This window comes from Protomyctophum parallelum (genome assembly GCF_964188405.1).
Source record: "Protomyctophum parallelum genome assembly, chromosome: 4".
Lineage (NCBI taxonomy): Eukaryota > Metazoa > Chordata > Actinopteri > Myctophiformes > Myctophidae > Protomyctophum > Protomyctophum parallelum.
The window spans coordinates 39,049,745-39,074,379 of record NC_139700.1 but is presented as its reverse complement, the minus strand read 5'-3'; the positions used below and the strand labels follow the sequence as shown (position 1 = coordinate 39,074,379).

At 43.0% G+C, this 24,635-nt stretch overlaps 1 protein-coding gene across 1 annotated transcript; it reads left to right on the top strand.

Moving 5' to 3' along the window:
- Positions 1-634: 634 nt before the first annotated feature.
- On the top strand, positions 635-23,501 carry LOC310857192 (sodium- and chloride-dependent GABA transporter 2-like; the record flags this gene model as incomplete). The annotated part of the gene is made up of 16 exons (XM_083762802.1): positions 635-670; positions 1,041-1,329; positions 5,648-5,848; positions 6,083-6,217; positions 9,612-9,752; positions 10,517-10,607; positions 11,064-11,196; positions 11,411-11,545; positions 13,837-13,940; positions 15,387-15,511; positions 16,266-16,378; positions 18,807-18,944; positions 20,815-20,917; positions 21,089-21,189; positions 22,611-22,781; positions 22,907-23,501. The coding sequence occupies 16 exons, from the start codon at positions 635-637 to the stop codon at positions 23,069-23,071; spliced, it is 2,181 nt and encodes a 726-aa protein (XP_083618928.1). The 3' UTR covers positions 23,072-23,501.
- Between the last annotated feature and the right edge of the window lie 1,134 nt (positions 23,502-24,635).

Genomic DNA, 24,635 nt, shown 5'->3' with positions numbered 1-24,635 from the left:
ACATATTTATTAATTTGACTCAGGCCAGGTGTGACTGTTTAAATTATAGCCTTGAAACTGGGTCAAACTTATTGACCACAGAGTTAACTGTGACTGCAAGGCTGTTGTGCATTGGGCTAATCAATGCATAAATTATAAAGCTGACTTCCCTCCTTCACTACACACACCTTCAACACTATCCTCCAAACAACCAAGGTAACATATCGCATGCAGTCAGTCTGTGACCAGATCCCTTCAACTCTGCCTGATGACCTGGAAAGTGTTGGATATCACCGCAACTGTTATCGGCGCTTTACTGCCAACCTTAATCTCCTAAGACATGATGCCGAACCAGAACCATCAACCTCAGGGGGGTATCGATCGCCTCGCCGATCGTCGTCTGGTCCCATCTTCCCACCAGAGTGCATTTTTTGTAACAAAGTTGCGATCAAAGTCAGTCATCGGAAAACAGAGAGACCTGAATTGTTCTCATCTTATAGGAACAAAACAAATGCATGGGAGAAAATTGAATCAAGGGCAGAGAAAATGGGTCTAGTTCGACTTCATAGACAGGTGAAAGGCAAAGATCTATTTGCTTGTGAGGCCAAACATCACCATTCATGCTTTAAATCTTTCCACACAGCATTCACTAACTATGAACGCAGGATTCAAAGAGCCAAAGGAGCCAAGGGTACTGAACAGGATTGTATGTCAGCTGCCCATGAAAAAGCATTCATCTCGGTATTGGAACACATTAAAACTCATATCATCCAGCAAAATGAAGTCCTACAGCTAGCTTCCTTACGCTTGGTCTATGTCGAACAATTGAAACTGAATGGGCACGAGAACTCAAATTATCGTTCTGAAAAGCTAATGAAACGCCTACAGAAAGACCCCATCAAGGAGCACATAGGCTTGCCATAAGAAGGTCACCCTTACATCCTCACAGGGGAAGGTAATGTTGCATTTTAAGTGGTAATTAAGTGGTAATCTTTATTTTTTACATTATATTTGTAATGTTAAACACCACATCAACATAACACCACGTTGTATCATTCCAGGTTATTCAGTATCAGGAGCAAAGCAACATTGCATTACAGCTCCTCGTTAAGTCTCAGAGTCAAGATGAGCCATTGGTCTTGGAAGAACTGATGAAATACTGCCTGGTGCCTGTACCCCCCAGCCTAGGGACACAGGATGGTGTTTTCTCCAAGACCAATAAAGCCTCCTTCTTGCACTACCTTCTGGAAGATTCAACCCCTGGAAATCTGACCTACCCCAAGGATGCTCTCTTCATCCAGGATGGCATGGCACTGCTTCATGTTCTTACCAACCTTCCCCCAACCTGTGGTGAAATATGTCTGCAGATACTTGATCAAATGGTGGCCAAGAAGCACTTTTTGTTCTCAACTGACAGTTACCATCCAGAATCAATCAAATCCCAAGAAAGGTTGAGGCGGGGCAGCTCAGATAGAATAATTCTGGCTGGACCAGCAACTAGGAAGCCATATGACTTCAAGACGTTTCTTGCCAATGACGACAACAAAAAGCAGTTTTGCCAGCTCCTGCTACGTGTATGGAGTGACCAACATGCAGCTTCAAGGCTGGAGAGAACAGAGATGGCAGTGCTGATCGTGGAGGGGAAAGCCCATCAACTGGCCTCATCAAATGGAAAGGTAAATAGGAAGCCTATATTCTTCTTATTGAGATTTTTTGTCTAGATCTAGAATTGGTGGTGAAGTAATCAAAATGCAATGGCCCAGTGTTTCAGGTTGAGGTGTGTGAGCGCCCTGAAATTTACAGCAACCAGGAAGAAACTGACACAAGGGTGGTGCTGTACCTTCATTATGCTGCTGCGCTAGGATACGAGAGTGCTGTGGTCAGAACACCAGACACAGACATTTTTGCTATTCTTCTGTACCATGCTCATGCCATCAAGTTGACGGTGTACCTAGACACAGGATCAGGGAAGCATCGCCAACTTCTCAACCTCACTGAGCTTGCGGAATCCCTGGGAGAAGACTACTGTGCCACTCTTCTGGGATTCTATGTGTTCAGTTGAGAAGACTGCACCAGTGCATTCAAAGGGAAGGGGAAGGTGGGGCCCTTGAAAAAGCTGGAAAAGAATCCCAGGTTTCACGAGGCATTTCGTCAGCTTGGTGACGACTGGAATGTCAAGCCTGAGGTGATGAGGCAGTTGGAGCAATTCACGTGTCTGCTGTATGGACAGAGTCACGAGTCTTCAGTGGATGTCGCCCGTGCCAAGTTGCTGCAGAAAATGGTGGGGGCGGATGACAAACTCGGTTCTAAATCTAAAGTTGACCTGGCTCGCCTTCCTCCATGCTACTCTGCTCTGAAGCCACACATCCAACGTGTGAACCACCGTGTTGCTTTATACAAGCGAGCTGATGAAGCTATTGTGGAAAAACCAAACCCCTATGATGAAGGGCAGGGATGGTTGAAAACCGAAGGGGAATTGACACCAGTGTGGTCCTGCGGTCCAGTCCTACCAACCTCACTGGTTGATCTCCTTGACACTGGAGATCATGGACAAGAAGACAACGAGATTGAGGAATTTGAGGAAAATGTTGACTCTGACGAGTTCTATGATGACTGATTAATGTGACTGTGCATTTTGTTATGCATGGTGCAAGTTAGTGTACATGGTGGACACTGTTTGTACAATGTTGCTTTAAAATTTCCCTGTGTACAGGGCAGGATTCTGTAATGTGTGTATTTAGTTCATTACAGAGGATGTTGTTTTGTGTGTGATGTTATGCTATATGTTATAAAGCTTGCTTAAAAACTCTGTCTAGACATCTTATTTGCACATAGAAACCTATTGTTGGATTCTAGGCTTATAGAAAGCTACTGACTGAATTTCATATTTTCTCCGATTTGAGGTATAGTGCAGACTTTTGGCTACAGAAAGAGTAATTTTCAAGATAGAAAGGTCATCTTGGGCTTAAATTAAAGCTTATGGATATGGGAAGTTTTCTATATACAAGTGGGGCAGTGATACTCACAAAGAAGTGCTGGAAAATTACCATCTTTGTTGTCATTTGTCAAGCGGACAGTATATCTTTCTGTGTTTCTGGGGATTATATAGGTCATATTTATAAATACAATGGTAGCAAGCCCCAAAATGCTATTCTGCTACTTACCCTTATGTGTCAGGATAGTCCATGACAAATTTCAGACTACCATGTCTATTTATGGAATTTTGGTGAATTAATATTTGCATTTACAAAATTTCGCCAGAGCCATATACAAAACAGTGGATTTTGAGGTAGGTGGGACATTTTGACAACTTTTTATCATAGCTCATCATTTTCAGCACATTTTTTCCAATAAGAAAACACTGATTAGAAGTATATTTCCGGGGGGTGCAGGAGACCCCCCTCCAGAGACTAGACTAATAGTACAAGCTCACAACTTGATGTATTGCGTATGATGTTCAGTGGTGGTATGCCTACTGGGATACTCTTGGTCAAGTATTTAAAAGTATACTTAGTAATTCAAATATTTCAATTAACACTAAAACCAAGGTATATTTTTTCTATGATTTTAGTTAGTTTCACTTAGTTTTGTGAATATACAATTCAGTTACTTATCTTTTTTTTGTAAATCTTTTCGATATTAAATTTTTCGACATTTCATCAGTTTTAGTTAACTATAATAATTATGTTGATGTTGCACGAGAACCATCAGACCGACCGACTTCAAACGAGGCATTTATCTGGCTGTCCAGAACCTGCTTGTCATACACAACATCATTGTCCTCGGACTGTGGAATGATATGAATACTTCTGGACCTAAGTTGTTCTGTTCAGTCTGTTGACAATTTAAAACACCAAACAGATGTTAAACTTTATGTGCCTGCAACTCCTTTGTGTCATGTCGTGTCCTTATTGCAATGTCCTGTAATGATTGGGTGTTCAACTGTTAATTTTATTCATTTGTTTTCCGTTTTATATTGACCAGAGCGCTGCTCGTTGGGCACTGGCCTACTTGGAATTTACGCAAGTTGGAAATGCAGGCCCCACCCAGTTATTATGTCTGTGTCCCACTGGCCAGCTCCATATATGGAGATATGGGTGAACAGGGCCAGAGCCTGGGCAGAGGCTTTTGTGCTGGTCCTGGAAAACGGACGGACTCGATACCGGCCACTGCACTCCCCGTCATGGTGGGATTGCAGACGCACACACACACACACACACACACACACACACACACACACACACACACACAGAGAGAGAGAGAGACCCTTGAGATGCATCAGATTTCATTTTCAAGGGGTACCCATAAAACATGAACAAGATACAAAGAAACATACAGTAAACATACAGATACAGATATTATACAGACACATACATACTGTACACACGGAGACAGCTTTCTCACCCTCTCCCACAACCATACTGTATCATCATCTGAAAGAAGGGTACAGTGCAAATGCATCAGTGCAGACAGTGAAAGAGTAGAGATGAACTCTGGCCTTCACATCATGAAAGGAGCCCAGACCCTCCTCATAATCCACAAACACTCCCACAGAATTGTCTCATTTCCATTCCTCAACCATATAGACCACTAACCTTTGTTGCGACTCAGATTGTTCCATTCCTATTGATGATTATCTGGCCTCTCCTAAAGCCCAGTCAGTCTTTTTTTCAAACTGAACCTCAGGAGTGTTCCTAAGACTTCTCCATCTCTTGACTGAGCGTCTTCAGCCACAGCTGTCCTCACAGTCCCCTCACATGAAGACGGATGGACATTGACCTTTGTCCAGTCTGTGATGGGGTGTTGGTGGATGTGAGGAGGTGGGGGTGGTCTTCAGTTTGTGAGAGCTGCTTCAGCTCAGAGCTTCTCTTCTGTAACTGAATGATGTCCAGTTGCAGCTCTTTCTATGAAGCCTCCAGCCTGTTTCTCTGATGTTTTCTGATTTTCTTCAATCACACCAATGAGCTCGCTATCTCCGTATCTGCATCAGTTGTCGCTGCTGGATCATCTGCTGAATTTTAGCCACCTTTCTTTCATAGTCTTCTTTCAATTTCTGACTCCTGAACTGTTGAACCATCTGAACAATAACAATTACTATTGATAGCTAATTTTGGTCTCAGATGGAAGGTTTCATAATGGACACTGACACACATTAGTGTGATGCAGGTGTGTGATGCAGGTTTTGCGTTTTACATACTCCGGTTGGAAACATTATGGAACCATGGCAACGTGATATCAACAAACAAGATATTGCAATAGATCCATTAAAGGCTAGTTATTGAACAATATTTATATTACCCACTTTCAACCATGGTGGTCCAATTTGTGCATATCATTAGGTAAAACATTTTAAAATAAATAAATAAAATAAATCAATTCATATTTTTTTTAAAATGTATTAAATGTATTGTTCCAAAATGTTAACAGTGCGGAGGCACACACGCTTAGGCTAAAAGGATAACAATGTTTCCATTGTACTTCTAACTTTATTGTCGCGCAATTACAGATAAAAGTGAGGTGGCTTTCACAGTAATAGCACTTGAGTAAATGTAGCCTATACTTAGTTCCTTTTTTGCCACTTTTTCATTCATTTATTTTATTTTTTTATTACTTAACTGTATATTTGCATTTAGTGAAATGGGTTCTCTGCATTTTCACCCCTGTTCAGAACCTGCAGGCGAGGTGGACAACCTGTCCAAGATGGACGCCGCCGGGCCCCGGGACACGGGGCCCGACAGCACAGAGCAGAAGTTGACAGAGCGAGGCCAGTGGGGCAACAAGATAGAGTTTGTCTTATCAGTGGCTGGAGAGATCATAGGCCTGGGCAACGTCTGGCGCTTCCCCTACCTGTGCTACAAAAACGGAGGAGGTGAGAAGCACGTTGCCGTTGGGCGGAAACCTCCCCTATCTCCATATTTGTTTTGTTCTCTCGTAAATGAATGCCCTACTACTTGATCATACTACAGTGTCACTCACACAACAGCATCAAACGTAGCAAGCAATTGAAACGCCCAAAAATAAATAATTAAAAAAAATAACTAATATACACCACCTTCAGTACATCACTTTAAAGCTATATGAAAAGCTGTCTCCTCCTAAACAGGTGCCTTCTTCATCCCGTACCTGATCTTCCTGTTTGCGTGTGGCATCCCTGTGTTCTTCCTGGAGACGTCGCTGGGTCAGTTCACCAGCGAGGGAGGCATCACATGCTGGAGGAAGATCTGCCCTCTGTTTGAAGGTAAGATTATATAAGAATGATTAACAGAGTAAATTAGCTCTATGCACAGTAGCTATATTGGAAGAAAATTGGGCCTCTTGATCCTTACTTCACAGATCAAGTTAACTAATGGAGGATCGTTCCATCAAACAGAGTCAGGGTGCTGATATTTGGCTCAATTGAAACACTCTGCTACACCCAGTGTTGTCTCAAAGTGTGGTCCGTCCAGGTACCCTCATGGTAGTCTCTCGAGACAGACTGTCAAAGGAAAAGAGAGTGCTTAATTTTCCTTTGTTTTGCCAATGGGTAGTGGGTACCCAGATTGCCCTCATGGTAGCCTGGTTAACCACCCCCCCCCCCCCCAAATAAATGCAACAGCTGAATTCCAATACCCCAAATCTCGGCCACTCACTCACTCACACTCAGCATGGTGGTGTTACTGTAAAATTGGTGACCTGCTGAAATATGTGACAATCGCGTTGACAATGACATCACATAACGTCAGTGTCTGAACGTAAATTATTGCGGTTTGTTTATTAGCAGAGTTCAACCAAGCTGTATTTATGCCACGTATAAGACCTCCATGTAATTATGTGAAGTTCATAAGATGCAGATCAGCAGGTCACCATCAACACTATGCTGGAGTGACCGAGTGTGAGTGAGGGTATTGGAATTTGGCTAATCATTTCAAGGGGGAGTGGTTAACCAGGGTACCCTCATGGTTAACTTAAGGGAGCTGTCAATCAAAGCTAGTTTGTTCACACCTATGGTTCACACCCCAACAGCCCTGACGAGGTGTAATCAGCGGTACTTAAAACACCTGCAGAGAAGTATTCTGTTTGTCAAAGTCAACAAGAAAATGATGCAGCAAGTTCAACTGGACCCTGTTGCACTATATGTCTGTACCTACTGATGGATCCAGTAAGTGTACCGTGTGGACACAACTACTGCAGCCAATGCATCGATGGATACTGGAACATTTATGACCAGTTTGAATGTCCACAGTGCCTTCATCCCCAGACCGGTTCTGAGTAGAAACACCATGTTGGCTGAGGTGGTGGAGAGCCTGAAGACAGGAGGACTCCAAGATGTTCCTCCCTCACCAAAACCCGGTCCCCTCACCAGAGCTGAGTTCCTGCAGTATGCTTGTGCAATCACACTGGATCTGAACACGGCGCATAAAAGTCTGCGTCTCTCTAAAGGCAACAGAAAAGTAACAATGATGTGGCTATGCCAGCCACGTCCATATCATCCCATGAGGTTTGTTGGAATGAGTCAGGTTCTGAGTAGTGAGGGTCTACTCCCCCCCCCCCCCCCCGACACGGTCGAGGCAGATGGCCGCCCACCCTAGAGTCGGGTTCTGCCTGACGTTTCTCCCCTCCTAAAGGGGAGTTTTTCGTTACCATTGTCGCAAATTTGCAATATTGCTTGCTCTGGGTGGAACTTTGTTGGTTGTAAAGTGTCTTGAGACAACTTGTTGTGATTTGACACTATAATAAAATTGAATTGAATTGAATGTGTCCCTTGTGATGATGAATCCATGCAGGTGATTCCCATTATTTAAAAAAAAATCTAGTGTTGAAAATTTGCAATCTATGTGGCAAATTGTGTAGGCCTGTAGGGTATTGTATTTTTTTTCTAATACTCTACTAAATAGCTCTGAACGAATCTCCAGTAAATGTACTTTGATTAATCTCCGCCACTGTTGCTGTCGGGCAGAAACCTCATCTCCAACTTTTGGTGTTTTTTCTTATATTAACATGAAAGTATCAACGGTAGAAGATCTGTAAGACCAAACGTGCACAAAGCGACAGGTTTAGAGCTTGAGCCGTATTTAGCTATTTCTGAATTTGAAATGCCATTTTTGGTATGAGGTTTCTACCCGACAGACAATCGATCTGTTCCTGAGATACACTGTACACTATATACAGACACTTATGTAATTTGTTACCTTGACCTTTGATAATTTTACGTTTTGCACCGACTGGTCCGGCTGTGCCTGAGATTAGTTGTCAGACAGTCACAGGAGCAAAACATGGTCTTCGCCAGTGGTGTAAAGTAACTAAGTACATTTACTAAGTAACGGTACTTAAGTGCAATTTTGAAGTGACTGAGATCTTTGTACCATAATTTCCTCTGCTGAAGCTTGTGCAAGCAAATGACGATACAAGCAAATGACGATACAAAGGTCCCGGTCACCTGGAGCCCAGGTAAATTCATGTTACCAAGACGACATGTTACCATGACAACGATCAAATAAATAACATTCCTGGCGCTAAGTGAAAATCAGCCATTTCAATGGCATCACGCCCTGCAAAAAATATATATTTTAGTCGACTCAATCAATTTACAATTCAGGCATTTAGCAAACGTTCTTAGTCTAGAGCGACTTGTATTAAGCAAGAGCAACACATATGGTGAATTGGTGATACATCAAATAGGAAATATTCATCAAGGATCATAAGCTAAAGTAAGAACCTACCGGTTCTTCCATAGAGTAGAGTACTTCTACAAAATACTGTAAATACATACATACATACAGTACATACATACAAACTTCTAGAGTATCTGTACAATGAAACTATAAGTATGCTATGCCTATATATACATAATGTGCAATCTAAATTATTTCGCCTTTGCATACGCCTGCAAGGTCGTCGAGGCTATGCAAAATAGTAAGCTGAGTTTTCAGACTATGGTGGAAGATTGGGAGTGAGTCGGCAATGGAAATCAACACGGTTTCATTCATTCATGTGTTTCTGCTGTATAATGCAGGTTTGGGTTACTTACAATATGTGTTTCTGCTGTAGGCCTATATATATATTATTGGTTCGGGTTAATTTGGTTTCTGCTGTATACTAGGTTTGGGTTATGTGTTTCTGCTGTATTATTGCATGTTTGGGTTATGTGTTTCTGCTGTATATTGCAAGTTTGGGTTATGTATTTCTGCTGTATATTGCAGGTTTGGGTTATGTGTTTCTGCTGTTTATTGCAGGTTTGGGTTATGTGTTCTGCTGTATATTGCAGGTTTGGGTTATGTGTTTCTGCTGTATATTGCAGGTTTGGGTTATGTATTATTTAGAAGTTATTTGTACGTCTCTAAATGTTTTGATGAATTGAACAAGGTGGACCCTCGTGTAAACAAGTGTAATGCTTTATTGGGTCGTCCACTCACAGTTAACAATCTTTGTATTGAGTTGTGCTTGAAATGTACTGTAATTCTGCAAACTGTTAATACAAATATTTCAATCAATCAATCACATGTGTTTCCCCTGTATATTGAAGGTTTGGGTTATGTGTTTCTGCTATATTGCAGGTTTGTGTTATGTATTTCTGCGGTATATTGCAGGTTTGCGTCATGTGTTTCTGCTGTATATTGCAGGTTTGCGTCATGTGTTTCTGCTGTATATTGCAGGTTTGGGTTATGCCACCCAGGTGATCGTGGGTCTGCTGAACATATATTACATCGTGGTGCTGGCCTGGGCCATCTTCTACCTGTCCCACTCCTTCACCTGGGACCTGCCCTGGGCCTCATGCAACAACTCATGGAATACAGGTTGTTTAAATCACAAACACACTACCCTCGCTAATTATTTTCACTACTTAATTATTATTTTTATTTATGGAATTTCTTGGATTTGTTTTGTTTGTTATAATTACATTATTTAACTTTTTGTTTTATTAGGAAAATAAAAATGTTACTCGAGTCGTGATCCATAAAAATTGGTCCATGGCCCACAAATGGGTACCGAACACTTAAACCACACAAAAACACTTGAACCCTCTGAATCCACTGAAAGAAATGTAATAAATAAAATAATAACTTTTAGATTTTGATGGATCTGACATGGTTAAAATGGAGTTTGAAGCTACAATTGGTTTGTATAGGAAGCGGGCCTTCAGAAGACTTAGATCAGGATTTAGAAGGCGTTTTTAGAATCGGCCATAGTCCTTAGGACTATGGCCGATTCTAAAAATGCCTTCTGCTGCCAAGCCATTTAGGACGAATCCTAAATGGCTTGGCAGCCCTCCTGAAATTGTATTGCTGGAGTACGGGGAGACCCCTGTTACTGGGGGGGAAAGAAACACTAGCAATTTGAATATAGAGATTTAACTTTTTAACAAAAACCTATTTTGTTTTAACCAAAAAATATCACTTAATACAGCGTCTTTAAGCAAGCATAACCTCACAGTTTCTTCACTCCAAACTCGTTGTGACATTGTTTCTCACACTGGTCTTTTTCTCTTGGAGAGCCTTTGAGACAGCCCAGGATTTCAGCACATGAATGAATGCCTTTTTGTTTCCCTCCTCCTTTCAAGATTCCTGCATGGAGTTTCAAAGGAGGAACAGCAGCGGCATCAGTGTGCAGCGTGAAAACACCAGCACCTCTCCTGTCATCGAGTTCTGGGAGTAAGAATCTGTTCTCACAACTGTCTGTCACCCAAGAAAAGCTGTCTCTGCGTGTCCCAAAAACAAACCCAAAGAAAGTTAAATTGGAGGAAAATGTACATTGTACACTACAAGAAAATATATCGTCGCTGTCCTGCAGAAAGCTCCAATGCAGTGGTGGAAAAAGTACTCAAATGTTTTATTTTACTTAAGTAAAAGTATCAATACTGCAAGTACAAGTCAGGGTAATCAAAATTGACATTGTACAGTACATTGGCATCAAAGATTTCAACCCATTTCAAGTTTTCAAAATGTATACAAATCAGAAAATAGAAATGAGAAAATAGCCAATCAACAAGCCATTTGAAAATAGTCAAATGTATTTTGTACTTGTGCAAGTACAAAGTGTGTGCATGCTTGCGTGCGTGTGTGGTAGTGTAGACCTGTATTCATGGTTGTATCTCCACATGCCACTAGGCGCAGGGTGCTGAGGATCTCCCCAGGCATCGACCAGATGGGATCTCTGAACTATGACCTGGTGGGGTGTCTGGCTATAGCCTGGGTCATATGCTACTTCTGCATCTGGAAGGGAGTCAAGTCAACTGGAAAGGTATTTACATTAACAGGGATGTGGAGAGAACGTTAGAGAGGCAGGCGCTGAAATTCCATAAAAGGGCACTTTTGGCAAAGAATTTGCGAAAATAGCAGATCCAACAAGCTCTCTTGTAGATCCGCTATTTTGGGGGCGCGACCCCACACTCTTTAGCTGCTGGCGATAAGGCATACGACATGTATTTCTACACAGAGGATAAAATCTTTCTCAGGTGGTCTACTTCACCGCTACGTTTCCGTATGCCATGCTGCTCATCCTGCTGGTCAGAGGAGTGACCCTGCCTGGAGCGTACAGAGGAATCCAGTTCTACCTCTACCCTGACCTGAGCCGACTGTCTGACCCACAGGTACTGGTAATCTCTTTGGATTTTGCCGCTGTCGGGGAGAAACTCCATATTTTTCATACTACATCATCACACATAAGTAATAAGTATCAAAATTAGCAGATCCGCGATGCGTTTTGAGCTTGTCAATCAGCTACGTTTGCTATTTTTGAGTGGTGTAACCACTCCAAGGAACAGCAATGTCCGTGTTCACCTATGTGTCCGTGTTCAGTACTATGAGTACCAGTAGGGGCGCTGTTGTGCCAGAAACAGAGGGGGGTTGCACAATTGGCCCGTGTTCAGATGAGTGAAGCCGGGCGGGGATGAAGTGATAAGTCACTGCTCGTATTCCTATGGGCTGGAGGCGGCACAAGAGTGGTATTTGTTTCTTTAAAACCTTGAAATGGTGTTTTTTCAAAGTGATACCAATACATAATAACTATATTACAGTATATGTAGCGTAGCAATGGTAGGATACCCCATGCCGGCTAATGACACGAAACAAGGGGGAGCATGTAGTAGAGGGTGAAGAGGATGGGGCCGAGGATGGAACCTTGGCTTCCTCATTCATTCAGCCCAGCTTTGAGTTCAATTTGTCGTCCGTGAAGCCAAGGAAACACAGATAGTTTAGAAGAGACACAAGCCACAAGCCAACAAAAGCTTGTGGCCCGGAAATGAGCTCTGCAGAGTGGATAAATTAGCTGCCTCTCGCTGGCCTTTAGACAATAAATATGTCTCGTATAGTTGTTCAATATTGATTAATATTATATAGCCTACAGACTCTTTATTTTCAAATGCGCACTCATTCAATAAATTAGCCTTTGTATTGTATTGTAGGTCGCAGAGAGAGAGAGAGAGAGAGAACACACGTGAATGAACTCTCTTCTCCAATATATTCTAGCCTACAGTATCAACTGGGTTAACTGATCCTACTCTGCAAAAATGTCCTCATTCCACTCGAATACATCTTGAAATATCAATTCAAAGGAGCTCTTTATTGGCATGAGAAAACATTCACTTCAATATCAACTCGCTCATTAAGTGTGCTGAGAGAGAGAGAGAGAGCGAGAGAGACAGAGAGAGAGAGAAACGGTGAGACACGTGAACTCCATTCGCGTAAAAAAAAAGAATGATAAATAGCGTCTCAAGACAGTCATCTATGTAGCTATGGCCACAAACAGTTTAATGTAAACCAAAGGACTTCTACTCTCATTTCCCGACCACAAATATATTCATGTCAAGGACCTCCAATACTCACAAGCGACTTCGGCGTTAGCCGCGAGAGAGTATGAATTGATTATTATAGAGCCAAACTAAAGTCGAGTCGGGGGTCCCTACTCGAACAAACTTTCTTTCGGCACTAAATTGGAGTATGAGTCGGCCCTTGGCCTTAACACGGTGGTGCTGTGTTAAGTGGTCAGATGCGTGGGACGCGAAAGCGTTCTGAGATTTTCAAAGTTGGCGCTAATCCAGAAAAGGTTGGGAACCACTGATCTAAAACATGCCCTGGCTCTCTGGGAGCACTTTACCCCACATTTCAACAACAAAGAGAGCCCTCATTCAAGTTTGGAACTGCACACTGGCGTCCCAATTCTGGCTGGGAAAGTAGTGCACTTGATGCCGTCAGGCAGATGAGGATAGAGAATGGGCCAGTCTGGCATTGTTCACGGCACTAGTTTGAGTCCCTGGGATCAGGAGTTTGCATGGTCTGGCTTTGTAATGTCTGTGATGAGAGATGGGTCTGTCTGACATTTCTTCCAGTTAAGAGGGAGTTGGTCGTTGCCACTGTTGCAAAAAATGCTCGCTCAGAGTGGTACAATGTCACGTCTCTGCTCTAATGTGTCTTGAGACAACTTGTTGTGATTTGGCACTATAGTATAATATAATTGAATAGATGGGGTGTTTTTGTATTTCATTTGAAGGAGCTAATGCTCAAGTGGCTACTGGCTCACAGCACTTTATGTGATTGGGCTCACAACTAAATTACTTTTTGTGGTTCTGTTGCCTAGTCTTGTCTGTAAAGAAACAATGAAGCAATGTGATAAGAAAAAATGCTTTTTTTTTCAAGGTTAGAATTTATTAAAAAAATAACAAGGCTTTTGCACACCTACTGTACAGGCGACAGGTGTGTACGTAGGAGAAGGGCAACCGAGAGCCCGACATGCTGAGAAAGGAAAAAGAATCCCACACACTTCAAATGCAGTTGAAAAGTTTATTAATGGGAAAACACTAACACACACATATTATGACTTGAAATGTCACTTTTCTCATGTCTATCTAAGAATAACAGTCCATGTTTTCTTTGTGAACTGAAGGTATGGATGGATGCAGGCACGCAGATCTTCTTCTCCTATGCCATTTGTCTGGGCTGTCTGACTGCCCTGGGGAGCTACAACAAGTACAACAACAACTGCTACAGGTCAGTATATTAAATCAATGCTGGAAAGTAACTGTGTGGGCTACTTTACTCAAGTAGCAGATGTAAAACAAGCTCACAATGCGTTGCAATGTGATGTGTTGTGAGCAAACATTTGGATACAGGGCCTTTACTCATAAGAGTATTTCAGGCAGACAGGCAGACAACTCTTTGAGAGTGAATTTAGAATATGTATTGAGCATAATTGAGCATAGATATATGAAGCATAGATTGGCGTCAGGGCTCTGTGCCTATTCATTCCCTGTAACAATTTTAGTTAACTTAAGTTATAAGCCGAATAGAATTACAGGGAATGAATAAGACCCCCATGCAGGGGGATCTAGAAACAGAGCCTACAGGTGGATGCTGGGGAGGCGGTGGGATTTGCAAAAACTTCATGAGCAGCAGGTTAGCAGCAAGCAAGGCAGGGAGACAGCAACAGCAGCAGCAGTAGTGGCGCACGTCCGCACAGCAGGAGAGAAGCCAGGAATGAGCAGGTAGGCAGATACTAATAGCCGCTCTGATCAGGTAAAGAGTGCATGAGACTAGTCACCTGATCAGGTAGGCGCACTCACAAGTTGTCTGCCTGAACTAGTCATGCAAGCTTTGCATCATTATGTGGTATTGCTACCTTTACTGAAAAAACATATCTGAGTATGTGCAGTATTCTACTACTGTTATAGTTACAAGAAAAAAGCTATTAAACCATTTGTTCACCATACATTATGTATACCTTTATATACCATTATGAAATTATGACCCGATCTCGATTATTTGCCGGGTCATATCTGCCGATACCGATTCTGACCGATTCCAATATTATACACAGTACCACAATGGAAACAAGCCTAGGTCCTTGGCCCTAGGCCAGGGTTCCCCAATTAGCGGCCCGCGGGCCATCTGTGGCCCGCGGAGCGCCCCCTTGTGGCCCACGGAAGAAAATAAAAAATAAAATAATATATATATATATATTTTTTTATTTTTTTTGGGGGGGGGGTCCCAGATATAAATGGCATTAAATTGGGGTCAGTAGCCTCTGCATGTCAAACTGGGGGTCCTTTTCAAATGGGGTCTTGCCCTGAACATTAATTTCAGGGCAAGACCTCGACCTCGCGCGTGCCGACTCGGCCCCCAGCCTGGTACCGTAGTCAAAATATGGCCCTTAATTAATTGGGGAACCCTGCCCTAGGCGCTTGGCCCAAAGCCTGTTAATAAAGTATTCAATCATTCAATCAATACATATACCATACTCTTTTGTCCTGAATGAGATGCGTACACAAATCAAATGTAGAATTTAGCCATTGGCGGTCACATTATAATTTGCGAAAATCTGTGAAAATAATTTGACCAATTCGATAACAATATGGTATTTTTATGGCCGATTCCGATTACACTACGGATTATATTGTGCATCTCTAATACCTATAACTTCTATGTTGATGTTCCTAGGGATTGCCTGTCGCTGTGTTTCCTGAACAGTGGGACCAGTTTTGTGGCAGGTTTTGCCATCTTCTCCATCCTGGGTTTCATGTCCTATGAACAGAACGTAGACATAAAAGAAGTGGCTGAATCTGGTGAGTCCAAAGTGTACCAGGCAGTGACCAACAAAGGAGGCTGAATTTGTATTTGATATCATTCACATGGCGCAGCATTTGAACAACGAATCAATTTCATAGATTATTATTTCTGTAGAAAATGTTCATAAAATTATGGATATATACAATCGCATGTCATTATTGCTGGAAGTCATAATTTATTTTCTAAAGATAAAAAATATATAATACCGAAAATAGCAAGCAAAAAAGCTTGTTGTGAGTGTTGTGAGCTTATGTGAGGCTATTCATTGGCTATCTTTTTTATTTTTATTACACACAAAAATGTAAAGGGAGGCAAAAAAAGCTCCGCAGCAGTAAATTGATCCTTTGAGCCTCCCTTTATTTTTTCATTGCTCTTGTGACTTCATTGATTCATTCATATTTCTTTGAATGTATACAAACAAAATGAAACGCTTCTCGATTATTTGATTAATCGAAAAGATCAATCAATAGAATACTAAGAAAATAAGGGATAGTTGCAGCGCTTTTTTTACCAGCTGCTGTGTAAGCACAGCTGGTCAATGTTCTCTCTGTGGTGCTTTCACGCACGCTTTCTGTAGTTGAGACCTATGTTTCTCATTGGCTGTCCTGACAACCTATCGTCCTTATTGGCTGCCTCGTCTCTAGCCGACCTCTCAGCCATGGGATATAAGGCAGCAGCTGGTAATTCATTGATGTCATCAATTCTTGTTTCCAATCAAACAGTGTGTTCATTCTTTTTGTTACCATGCAGGTCCCGGCCTGGCCTTCATAGCCTATCCGCGTGCCGTGACCATGATGCCTTTCTCTCCCTTCTGGGCGGTCTGCTTCTTTATCATGATCGTTTTCCTGGGACTGGACAGTCAGGTGAGATACTGTAAACTATGAAGGTACAAATAGCCACACCTGTCTATGTCGTCTCTGTCGGCTGTAAACCTGATACTGTTGTATGTCCAAAAACGTTACTTTTCAGGATTAAAAAAAGTAGCAGGTCACTTGTGCATCTGCAGCTTTTGTGTGACGCTGTAGTATGGCATCAACTTACAAAAAAACAAGTTAAAATGTGTATGGGTTTCTGCCATCATACGGTATATCGTCATTGTTTGGTATTATTATGCATTTGATACGTCCTGATTTTTTTTTTACCACTTTCACAAGTGTGGGGGGTCTCAGCTTGCTTTGTAAGAATAAAAGGTTGGGAACCACTGATTTAGAGAACAGAGCAAGTCAGAATGACGGAACAAGGCTGAAGCTAAAAGGCTTGAGAACTTGGCAATGTAGCCAGTGCTTGAGTAAGCCGTCCTGACTGGTTGTATTGTGCAGGTGAATGTTTGCAGGTGGTCTGGCAAAGAGAACCAAGTGTGCACTACAGGTGGGCCTATATTGACACCCATGCAACAAGGTCTGGGCTAACACTAGGGAACATTTGGGGGCCGGCCGGTAGCCCGGGGTGCGTGTTCCTTCCTTGGAGCCGCATTCATACTTCTGACAAAGCTGAAACCCCCCACACCTACCTACACCCGTGTTTGTTTAGACATGTCAACCACTTAATTTAGCCCCATGCTTTCTTTCATTTTTAACAATGTCATTAGTGTGCCTTGCAATGATAATGTTGTATGTTAGCTATGATTTTGTGCAACATGTTTGGACTATGCCCAAAACAGACATGGCCTCCTGGCCTTGTGGCCTCCTGGCTCTGGTCAGGAGGTCAGTGGAGTGGCTCAGTTATACAGGCCGTATAACTAAGTTGAAACATCACATGACTTCCTAAAGACAAGTTCATGGGTACCCTGTCATAATTATTATAAAATCGCCTGATCACAATGACTTTATATAATCACAATTATTTTGCATAATCTGTAATTAATAATTTCTATGAATTTGTCTGCATGAAAAGGACTACTAAACAAATTTTACACATAGTATTGATAATCTAAATATTTTTTATTAGGCTATTTATTTATTTATTATTTATCTAGACCTAGAGCATGCAGTATGAGTATAATTGTTGTGGGAATTAGTGAAAGAGCTTCAACAGGGTTGAAATAAGGACACAGAAATCACTGTCTCTCCCTCACAGACCAGAAACTAATTACTGAGGAGGCTGAACACATTGTTGTACTAATTGTGCCCTTTTTTTGGCACGCAGTCTGTAAACATGTCACACCACTTCCAAAAACCAATGCCACACACGCACGCACGCGCGCACACACGCACGCGCGCGCACACACACACACACACACACGCGCACGCACGCACGCACGCACGCACGCACGCACGCACACACACACACACACACACACACACACACACACACACACACACACACACACACACACACACACACACACACACACACACACACACACACACACACACACACACACACACACTTATTTTTGATTGCTCAAATATTTTATTGACATTTTTAAAGTACATTGAGTTAAAACGGCATGAGGCCTACACAAAAAAGCCAAAGGCTTTTTAGTACCAGTAAGATGCCCTGAGGGCGAGAAGCGACCTCGCCCTTGCGCGCATCCACCTGGGTGATGGCAGACTGCTGAACTGATGAACTTTAATTGCGACCATGGGTCGCGGATTACTATGAAAACCTGTAAAACCTGTCAGTGATTCCGTCACAGCACCATATATGGCCGTCAGTCCATCACGCATTGTGACACATCGTGCCACCACGGCGTCTCCATATATGAAGGTCACGACACTGACCTCATCAAACCCTGGATAGCCATACATGGAGAAGACTGGATCATCACCTAGATCTGCATATTATGGAGCCGGGCCAGCAACTCTACATCTGACCTCAAACCCTTAGATATCCATATATGGAGCTGATTCCATAAGTTGATCCTACACCACCTGTCCTTCCTCTTCGATGTCTCCCTTTTGGCTGATGCCTGTCCATTCAAACTCTAGACGGGCCTGCCCCAAGTTATTATTGCAGCCGCGCCCGGCAGCCGGCGAAAACTAGAGTTCTCATTCTCAACAAGATTTAGGCCCGGCCCTACCTGGGCCCTCATCAAACCCTGTACACTCAAGACACTGCCACCTTAGGTCTCCATATATGGAGCTGAGCTGTTCTGACATTCCATAATGTCCACCATACCTATGTTTCTGACCTCATCAAACCCTGTACACTCAATACCCCCCATGCCAAAGCACCAGCGCTTGTCCAGCAGTCTGCCGTTACCCAGGCGGATGCGTGGTTATATTGTGCTCTCTCTCTCTCTCTCTCTCTCTCTCTCTCTCTCTCTCTCTCTTTCTGTCCCTGCATCAGTTTGTGTGTGTGGAGAGTCTGGTGACAGCCATGGTGGACATGTACCCCTCCACCTTCCGTAGAAAGAACCGCAGAGAGCTGTTCATCCTGGCTGTAGCGGTGGTCTCCTTCCTCTTTGGTCTCATCATGCTCACCCAGGTAAATCACACCACACCCTATTGGCCATATTCAGACCGCAGCCATCTTGCCAGCAAGGATGTCAAGAAATTCCTTGCATGTGATTTTTGAGTGGTGCAACCACTCCAAGGAACAGCAATGTCCGTGTTCACCTATGTGTGTGCCTATGTATGTGTTGGTTCATGAGCACCAGTATGACTATGACTACCGTACCAGTAGGGGCGCTGTTGTGCCAGAAACAGAGAGAGAGAGATAGTATTAGTGCTGCACTGTTGCCTGCTAATGAGAGAGATAGAGAGAGAGAGAGAGGAGAGGAGGCTGGGGGGGGGGGGGGGGGAGAGGGGAGTTGCACCACTCAGTTCACACGGGTGTGATATTTTTTCGAAGTGTTGGAGTTTGGAAGCGCTCGTTGACTATCGCTCAACGGCCCATGCGTACCACCTGTTTTGAATGTGCACATAGTGCAGGAGGCAGCAGGAGGTTGCTTTACAGATAACGAGTGCTTTCATACTCTGAATCATCCGCAAGGAATTTCTTGACAGGAAGTAGCTCATAACATGTCTACGGATTTCTATTAAACAAAAACTTTACAGATTCAAAGAGGATAATTCAAGCTTTCCCTACAGCTGAAATGTTGGTGATTTTGACGTTGTTTAATATAATTAGAGAGGACTTTTTTGTTTGGATGAATGGGCTGTCTATGGGAAGTAGCACCTAGGTATCAACTTGCTGGTAGGATGGCTGCGGTCTGAATATGGCCAATTGGAGGTCTACCATGGTATCAGGTCAAGTCGGGCAAGACCTGGTGGTCTTGCCCGACTTGACCTGATACCATGGTTTCTTTTTCACAGCTTTGTGTTTTTGGCACCAGTATGTAATGCACACATACCTGCCATTATGCGGACATGCCAATCTGTTTCCATGCTTTCCTTATGCTTAAACGGCTATATGTGTATACATGTGACGCAATATATCTACATTACAACTTTATTTTTCTTCCCCCCTTCTGAAAACTAACAAATGCCATCCACTTTTTGAGGGGAGTTAGCCCCTCCTATATACAGCTATAATGTAGATTCTGTCTTAACACAAACATTAAATGCCATTGACAATGATTGGAGAATTTACGTCATATTTCTCGGTGGATACCCTTGGCCAATAAGGGAGCACCATTCTTGGTGACGTAACTACGGTATGTTTCAAGGTTGGTAAAAGGTCAATAATTGATTAGAGTGTCCCTCACTTCACACGGGTGTGATTTTTGTCTCCACCAGGCCGAAGGCATGGGGAGAGGGTATGTTTTGCACTCAGTCCATGTGTGTGTGTGTGTGTGTGTGTGTGTGTGTGTGTGTGTGTGTGTGTGCTCGCGCGTACAGCTAATCTCCGGCACCGTTAACCCGATCGATGCCAAATTTTGCACCCACACTCTCTGGATGCCAACGATGAACTTTTGCAGTTTGCAGGATTGAAAAAGCCTCAAATCATGAACGCAGCGTGCAATTTACATGAAATATTTCATGGACGTTCCTACTAGGCTGAGGAATCAACCCCACCCTTTTCACATTGGCCTGCGCCACCAACAAAAACACATTTTTGGAACAAAATGTCTCAAATAATCCATTTGCCATCCAAGGCGTAAGAAGAAATGGCACCCTTTTCACATTGGCCTATTATAGCGCCAAAACTGACCTGGCCTGGTGGAGACCTGTGCCCAGAGGGGCACTTCTAGTTTACATCTGTAAACCAGTGACGTGACAAGTTGATTCTGATTCTGCAACTGATTTTGCTAAGCTTAACTTACTTTTTTTTATTTTATGTTCACCTATAATAACATGGCCAAAATCAGGAAGCCAGATTCAAAGTGTTTTTGGTAACTCTCATCTCTCCACAGGGAGGAATGTATGTCTTCCAGCTGTTCGACTACTACGCGGCTAGTGGGATGTGCCTGCTCTTTGTGGCGTTTTTTGAGACTATTTGCATTGCTTGGATCTATGGTGAGTGTGTGCTGCCCCACCAAGGCAGGATAAGATGACGGCCATCTTTGTCGCCTATGGTGACAGTCTGTAGGAGTGCATGGGCCGAAGCCAAAGGCCGTCATTTACACAAGCCACATACTGTAAGTATTATTGATTGGTTTTCTTCCATGTTCTCCTCCCTGATTATAGGTGCTGATCGTTTCTATGACAACATCGAGGACATGATTGGCTATCGGCCAAACGCTGTCATCAAATACTGTTGGCTTTTCTTCACCCCAGCTACATGCTTTGTGAGTCCCATTCATTCTCATCAGAAACAGTCTGCCAGCCCTCCTTCATTGTGAAGTAATAGCACCCCCTGGTGGCTGATCACAATTAAATGTACTAATGAACTTCACTCTCTAGTCAAGCTGTTAAGTTAAATAAGTCTCTGTATCATAAAATAAATAAAAATGTTAGGTTTAAGATGAGCAGTGAGGTTAAGCTGAGGGTTATGGAGGTGTGAGGTGTTTTTATAATCAACTTTTGTTAGGGTAACATCTTTTTGAGGAATTTTCAGGTTTAGCCTACATCGCATTGGTTCTCAGTGTCAGGTCTAGGGACCTCCCTGCAACTCTGAGAGTGTACAAATGGAATCTTATGGGTCTGTAACTTTAAACATTTTACAGTCTACATTAATGGTAACAGAGGTAATGAATGAATGAACGAATGAATGAATGGATGGATGGATGGACGGACGGACGAATGAATGAATGAACGAACGGATGGATGGATGGATGGATGGATGAATGAATGAAAGGGAAAAACGTTATATCAAATGATGGTCTTTGTCCAAATGCATATCAAATTGGGGGTCATTGAAATGAAAAAGGTTGAGCATCACTGGTTGTCTCCACCAGGCCGAAGGCATGTGGGGAGAGTATGTTTTGCACTCCGTCCGTCCGTTTGTGTGTCCGTCCGTCCGTCCGTCCGTCCGTGTGTCCGTGACAGGCTAATCTCGGCCACCGTTAACCCGGTCGATGCCAAATTTTGCACACACACTCCCTGGATGCCAACGATGAACCTCTGCCCCAAACTTTCCAGAACGGCCTGTTATAGCGCCACCAAGAGGCCGCTTTGTGCAAAAACTTCACTGTTAACCCGGTCGATGCCAAATTTTGCACACACACTCCCTGGATGCCAACGATGAACCTCTGCCCCAAACTTTCCACAACGGCCTGTTATAGCGCCACCAAGAGGCCGCTTTGTGCAAAACAAGTTTTTGCACAGTACACCTACAGATTTTGTCCAAACATCACGCAAATTGGTACACAGTCTCTCTAGAGCCATTCAACAAAACGGGTCTTTCAGATTTATCACACTCCATCCTGATTGGTTAAGATTGCCTTCCAAAGTTCACAGGAGTGCTCAGTTTCAAACAAAATGCTGCAAATCATGAACACATCGCGTGATTTCCGTGAAATTGTGCACCCACATTCCCACTAGGCCTAGGACGAAATGCCACATGAACAATTTCAACTCAGCCTCAAGGTGGCGCTATAACTGGCCAAAAAGTGTTTTTACCTCTAACTGCACGGATCTGTGGATAACCTGGTGGAGACCTGTGCCCGGAAGGGCACTTTTTCTAGTTTATACTGTAGCTGGACCAACCACCTGCCACTGTGCGCGTGCGTGCGTGCGTGCGTGCGTGCGTGCTTGTGTGTGTTTTCAGGGAACCTTTGCCTTCTCCTTGATCAAGTACACTCCTCTGAAGTACAACAATGAGTATGTGTATCCATGGTGGGGCTATGGTCTAGGCTGGATCCTGGCCTTCTCTTCCATGCTCTGTATTCCCATGTGGGTGGCCATGAAACTCTACTCTACCCCCGGGACCTTAAGAGAGGTACGCTTATTATGTTTATAACAATCTCAGCAGAATCGAACTGGCAAGATCAGAATCTATCCATACTTTTATATGTTTAATCTTTCCACCGTCCACTGTCCTTGGTCTGTCCTGTCTCTATACAGCGTCTCGTCTTCCTGACTACTCCCTCCACCGACCTTCCCAAGACCAAGAAAGAACAAGCCAAGATGACGGCCATCTTTGTTGCCGATGGTGACACTGTGTGTCAGAAAGCACCCCCCACCAAGGATGGATACTTCCCCGTTGAGGAATCGGAATCGCACTGTTAAGGCCTGCCGGTTGAAATCAGGGCTTTCCTAGGGGTCGTAGGGGTCACTTGCCCGGCCTCAACATCTTCAACTTTCTACTTAATACCTCACCAGCCACTGTGGTGAAACAGGAGCAAGACACAGACACCGGAGCTGTGCTGTCTGGTTCTGTTGGTTCTATCCAAGGACATGTGAATAAACTTAAGAAAGGACAACTACGCCACTTTCTTGATCCGGCAGATTTGTCGCACTAGGAGGCAAACTGGAGCTGGAAGTTTGATGGAATGCATTAAAGTTCAATGACAGCCACCAGAAGGAGAAGCTTAGGAACGAACACTATTTCTGAACGATTGCAACCCTTGCAAATAATCGGTTGAGGAATATAAAAGAAGACATATGTTGTTTCCTGCTGTATTGTTTTTCTAAGCGCACAAAAATATTTGCACACAATATTTTTGTTGAGGAGCACAGAGGAAGGTTCTGACTGTATGGGCTGTTGTCACGAGACTGTTAATTGTGTGATATGGCTTCTTTTATTTTCCTGAACATATCTGACAAAGGTCATAATCATTAAAAATATATTGTTTGTCCATATGTTTGTCAGACGTTTCTTTTAATGCGCATATAGTCCATTGTGTTTTGACAGTGGCTGAGAATGTACACTATCACGTCTGCTTTCTGAGGAAGCTTTTTTTGTTTGTCTTCTCATTTTCATGGACATCTCTAGAAGTATGTGTGTGACATGATGTAAAATGTATAGATTAATTGTTTCTATAACAGTATGGAGGGACAGATCATAGAATTTCACTTGAATAAAAGCCAGTTACATGTGTGTCTGGGAATGAAATGAGACTGTGGGACATATGATGTATTTTCTATTATATTTCTAAAGTATATACTGCATGGATACTCTACAGTGAAGGTAGGTCTACTGTGTCGATTCACTTTCAATTTAGCCTGTTAATAATAGTTTGGTTTTACATACAAAATAAACAATGATTTCACCATTCTATGCTGGATAACAAGGAAGCACCATAGACAGGGAAGCTTCCCCTACTGCTAGTAGGAAGGGGGCGGGACCATTTACTTAAACCCTAGGAGGATTCCATGCTTCCAGAAGGACCATAGAAGACAGGGAAGCACCATAGAAGTATAAGCACATTGACTACTGAGTCAACATGGACATTACATTAGTGAATGTTAATGATTAGGTTTTGTAGATAGTGCATTTGTAAAGTTTGGAACATTACTTGCTTAACTCGAGAACAAATTTGACTTTTACTTTAACCTTTTATGGATGGGTCTAATAACGGCAAGTATACACGCCAATTAATCATCAATGTGCATGTGCTCAGTTGTGAAGATGTATTTCTATTGACCCACATGACGTCACACAAATGTGCCCGCTCCCTAAGCAAACATTCAATAAGGAATCTCTGTTGTCATCTACAGCTTGAGAGGTGAGCACCTCTAGCCAATCTGCCAATATGCAGTCAGCCAATCAGGTGATTGGACTCCACCTATAAATATCACTGCTTCTGACACTTGTTTGTTCTTGTTTTAGCATGCAACATCAACCCACCTC